This window comes from Sinocyclocheilus grahami, unplaced genomic scaffold, assembly GCF_001515645.1.
Source record: "Sinocyclocheilus grahami isolate Dianchi unplaced genomic scaffold, SAMN03320097.WGS_v1.1 scaffold2300.1, whole genome shotgun sequence".
NCBI classification, from domain to species: domain Eukaryota; kingdom Metazoa; phylum Chordata; class Actinopteri; order Cypriniformes; family Cyprinidae; genus Sinocyclocheilus; species Sinocyclocheilus grahami.
The window spans coordinates 58194-63569 of record NW_015507479.1 but is presented as its reverse complement, the minus strand read 5'-3'; the positions used below and the strand labels follow the sequence as shown (position 1 = coordinate 63569).

Here is a 5376-nt window from a genome sequence, read left to right as displayed (position 1 = left end):
ATCAATGGTGCGTTCAAGTCCTCCTGGGGAGTTCGTATTTATGAGCTGGGAATCGTAATTAGGATGTCAGGTGCATTCAAATCACTTGGCAAGATGGTGATGTACCTTTTCTATGAAAAACAACTCTATTTCTACAAAATGATGAATAAAGAATGTGCATTACTTGTGTTTTTGCTTATTCAATTCCCAAGTGCTGTAAGCTAAATTGTTACATATTATATCATAAATGAACAATACTATTGTATTTTGTTCATGCAACTTGACTAGTTTTAGTGTACAAATAAAAAATAAATGAATTTATTTCAACAAATTTATCATCAAAACAGATATTGCATCTGTTGCGTCCGCCATGTCGGAAACGCAAGGCTTAAAATAATCCTGCTTAAAAAATATTGTTAACCAAATCTTACACTAAACTTAAATAGAAAAAAAAACTACTTAAACTTATTTAATTTCAACTAGCTGCCAAGGCAATATTTTTAATGTAATGTTTATATATCAACGAGACTAAAATAATACTGTTTCCCACTCTTTGTGGTTGCGTTCATGTGTGTTAAACTCATAAATACAATCTTTCTGACTTGAACACACCATTATTCAATGAACATTTTCCTCCTCCTCCTCCAGAAACTTGGAATAAAAGCTCAAACTCATTGAAGCACAGTCTGCAAAAAATCTTTAGTTTTCAAAGATTTCCTCAGTGTCAGGGAAAAGACAACCGTTTGCTCTCTCACGCCGTGACAAACACCAATCGGGCAGAATACACCAGATCCGCCAGGTAGATCAGGAAGTTGAGAGCGGTGAGAACAGCCACGGCCACCAGTTTATCCCACCAACACAAACCGTGACCGTATTGGCAGAAGTCCGGTCGTCTTGAGGTCCCCGAATGACGGCTGTCGAACTTGAAGATTGGCCAAATGATGGTGGCGGTGAGGTACATGGCGACTGCTAGCAGGGCGTAGGCGGAAAGGAAGCGTGCGAACGGGAACGGCAGGAACCCGGTGCATTCCCCGACGCACATGACCACGATGGCCGCCGAAATCACGAAGCAGATGCAGTAGACGGCCATGCACCACTTCAGAGCCGGGTGACTGTCGTAAGAGACGGGGTTGCTGACGAACGCGAATATGACGCTGGCCACAAAGGTCTCGCAAACCTTAAGCAGGCCTGGAACCGTGGCCATGTACCCGGCGACTTCGCCCGGTTGCGCTCGCGTCAGACTCACTTCGACGAAATACGCCACGGTGGCCAGGCAGGAGAAGACAGAGGCGGCGATCCGGTGGTCTCGCACCTCGTCGCGCCTCGTTTCGCCCTTCAGGAAGTAGAGCGGGAAGATGATGGACGCTGACAGGCAAAAAAGCGAAGCGTAGCAGGCGAAAGTAATAGGGAAGTTGTTCCAGGACACAGGGGCACGAGACTGGAGACCCATGAGCTCCACCACCAAAACCAGCAGGGTCCCGGCGAAGCTGAAAGCCCAGCAGAAGATGCTCCAATCGTACATGCCGCCGCTGACCGCCCCTCCGTGGGCCGCCACACTAAACGCCACACACGTGAATACTAGAGCGGCCAAACGCACCCACGTGAGGCGGGAGGACTTCAAGATCACCAGAGGCATGATTGGAGAGGTTTTTGGATGTCAAAGGTGTGCAATGTGTGTCCTTCTGGTGACTCTGCAAGGACAAAAAGAGAGGCAGATGGACCATCTGTATCAACAAAGCATGCCACTGGCTGAGAGATTTGACAATTTCCCCTCTACCAGAACTCTCAAATCTGATTCACAACACAGCAAACGGCTGTTTAAATGCAGGGTTCGGGTTTATTCTGCCTAAGATCTTCTTTTTAAAGCAGAGTAAAGATGGGGTTGGGTTTGGAATGACGATGGTTTTTTTTGTTTCGTTTTTGGGGTGTACTGTTTCTTTAAGAGCTAAGCTCTAGAGTTAGACTATAGAGGTCGGGAATTCACACAATATGTCCCAATTTAAGCTACTTTGTGACTAGCACGAGGTAACACCCTTATCAGCAGAAGTGACTCGACTGCGGGTCACGTCCTCCACATTAGCCACTACCTATTTTTGACACAAGCGGAGCCAGCAAACAAAAAGATAATCTCTACTAGATTTTTTTTTTTTTAAGCCGTTGGGGCAGACTTAAACTATAAATTACGCCTCTGGTGTTTTATTTGATTGCACAGCCTATATACTGGGCTAAACTTTAACCTCAGCATGTCTTTCCTCCATCTTTCTAGCAGCTAACGGATGTGGTGGAGGGTGTGGTTGCTGTGTTTTATGGGTCGGATGAGGTTGCGATGAACGCAATGGTGAGCGTGCGGTTGGTTCGGAGAACTCTGAACTGAACGCGTTTATCAGAATTCTAGAACTTTTGAATGCGCTTAGAAGATGCCAGATGTTTCGAAACGCGCGCACAACATATAAATCTCATGCAAAAGCGTATTTATGTAAATGAGGCGCATTCCTCAGAAGCGTCTACAACAACAAAACAATACAAACATAAGACCAATGCAAACACAGACTAACCCGAGAGAAAAGAGGAAAACAAATGATACAGACATACCTTGTGCAGACTTTTTCCGCTTTGTTTCAGTTTGTATCACAAATGAGAACCGAGTCGCTGGCCAGATGTTCTCTTCCTTAACGGGACTGGCTTCAGGGCTCCACGCCCATTTCCTCCGAATTAGGTAACGTTACAGCCTTTCTCTCACCATTCGACCTCTCCATGCAGTCTGGGGAAGGGCATCTGCGTGCTAAAGTTAGAGGTTGGAATTTAGCATTCCATTAGCACATTGTCTCAAAATGTTCTTTACAGACAGAAAAAGAGAATGCAATTCTTACCAAAGCTTATTTTTGTACAGTTCTGTAGATGCTTTGTTTTTGAGTGGAACTCACTAACTCGCTGTAACTGCGTTTTTAGTTTAGTAAGCAAGGGTATGGAGCAAAACGAGTACAATAATGTCATAAATAATGAGGGGAAAAGTTAAATTGGACAACTGAGTGGTAGAGTAGCCTAATAACCTAATGTTCGTTGTTGTCAGTCAGTGATTTTACAGATTTTAAACCTGGTAGCGTCTCTAAATCTGACGAATCATGTGGTAAACTAGAGACTGTAGAGATGTTACTGTGTCAGACTCTGCATAAGGGCTCCTGACGCGTGTGAGCAGCGCTCGCTGGTGGTCTAGTGGTTAGGGTTCGGTGCTCTCATCACCGCGGCCCGAGTTCGAGTCCCGGTCAGGGAACATATCCTTTTCACTGTTAATACAACAAGAATTGATTTTTTTTGTATCTTCTGAGTCACGGGTTACTGGATGTTTACATGAGATTGAAGTATTTTGTTATTATTTTTTAATTGTGATAATTACGAACACAGAACCCAAATGTCACTGTTTTAAATGAAAAAATGCAAACAGGCACGTTTTTTTTTCCTTTTTAACAAACGTAATTAAACCGTGTACAAAATTAGTACAAGTATATACATCTCAGAACAGGTGCTACCAAAAAAAGCACATAAATAATATTTATATATATATATATATCCCTTGTTTTGTATTGTGCCGAGGTAGTAAAATTACAATTTACAAGTGAAATATGGGTCAAAATTATCCATTTTTCTTTTATGTAAAAAAAGTCATTAGGATATTAAGTAAAGATCATGTTCCATGGAGATATTTTGTACATTTCCTACCCTAAATATAGCAAAACTTAATTTTTGATTAGTAATATGCATTGCTAAGGACTTCATTTGGACAACTTTAAAGATGATTTTCTCATTTATTTATTTTGCACCCTCAGATCCCAGATTTTCAAATAGTTGTATTTTTTTTTTCCATTAAAAAAAAATACCCTTATGACTGGTTTTGTGGTCCAGGGTCACATATATACAAATGTTTAAATAAATGTATGCATATATATACACACATTTATTTTATTTCAAGAACCATTTTTCATCTATAATAACCCAGAGTCAAAGCAGATCCTTATTTTAGTTGATACAGTGTTCAAAAGATGCTTTGGCTTTTGTTTGTTTTCACACATAAATGTGATACTTTACAAACAAATGTATGATAACATAAATAATACTATTGTAATCAAAATTGGGGGGAAAAAAGTAAATTGTCTCTCCAGTAAATGTGATTTTTGTGCGTGCAGTACCGAAACCCAACCGATAGAGGACGAGCGTGAGTCTGTGTACACTGGGATAACAGTGCGCTTAAAGACCTCCAGATCACACACTTGATTATTCGAGGTTAAACATTAAGAGCTATTTTTGACTTTTGAATGATTTTTTTAATGCCCAATCAAAGACAAACATAAGAATTATAATCGACCAGAGAAATTGATGGTAGTGGGTTCTTACCCAAAAATGTAAACATTTGGGAATTGCCAAGTATAATAAAAAGATTATCAGTATATCGAATACGGGAATTAGAGTTATAACAAAAGCAAATGAGATCACACGTGTTAATATTATACATTATATAATATATGTTATGTTCTTTTAGCAAAGCTCCAAAATCACATTTCCTGGAACATTCTTAACAATATGCTGATTTTTTGGAAACAGTTTTTGCGGCTTAATATTTTTTGGGAAACTGTGATATTTTTTTCAAGATTCTTTGATGAATAAAAAGTTAAAAAAGAACAGCATTCAGTCAAAATAGAAATATATTTTTTAACAATATAAGTCTTTACCATTGCTTTTTATTAATTGAACACATCTTTGCTGAAAAAACATACATTTCTTTCAAAAAAGACCCCAAACATTTGAATGGTATATTATTAAAACATTTTTTTTAAATAAATGCAGTTCTTTTTTTTTACATTTTATTCATCAAAGAATCCTGAAAAAAAGTATCACAGGTTTAAAAAAATATAAAGCAGCAGAACAGTTTCCAGCACTGATCATAAATCAGCATATTAGAATGATTTCTGAAGATCATGTGACACTGAAGTAATGAATAACTGGATTAAATTCAGCTTTGATCACAGAAATTTATTGTGTTTTAAAGTATATTAAAGTAGTAAACCTTTATTTTAATTTGAAATAATATTTCATAATATTACAATTTTTGTTTTGTATTGTTGATCAAATAAATCTTTGAAAAACATTACAAATCTCTGTGTGTGTGTGTATATATGTGAAATGCTATATTGATTTGTAGTGTAATGTGTTCTTGTGTAACTGATTTCAGATCGCTGGAGAACCCGCCGCCGCCGCACACGCCTCGCTCTCAGCGCAGGTGACGCAGCGCAGCTCTCTCTATGGTTTGTCTCTGTTCGTCGTCTCACTCTCTGCTGTGCGTCTGCAGGCTGCTGGACGCTCCGGCTCTGGACGAGGACGTGATCGACTCGCAGAACTGGCAGG

General features: G+C 39.5%; 1 protein-coding gene across 1 annotated transcript; it reads right to left on the bottom strand.

Moving 5' to 3' along the window:
* Positions 1 to 459: 459 nt before the first annotated feature.
* On the bottom strand, positions 460 to 2685 carry LOC107574661 (myeloid-associated differentiation marker homolog). The gene is made up of 2 exons (XM_016261100.1): positions 2572 to 2685; positions 460 to 1670 (listed from the first exon to the last, which is right to left on the bottom strand). The coding sequence occupies exon 2, from the start codon at positions 1613 to 1615 to the stop codon at positions 731 to 733; it is 885 nt and encodes a 294-aa protein (XP_016116586.1). The 5' UTR covers positions 1616 to 1670; positions 2572 to 2685; the 3' UTR covers positions 460 to 730.
* Positions 2686 to 5376: the final 2691 nt, after the last annotated feature.

Bases quoted from the DNA above. Each gene is read 5' to 3' on its own strand.
- LOC107574661 (XM_016261100.1), bottom strand. From the start codon at position 1,615: ATGCCTCTGGTGATCTTGAAGTCCTCCCGCCTCACGTGGGTGCGTTTG.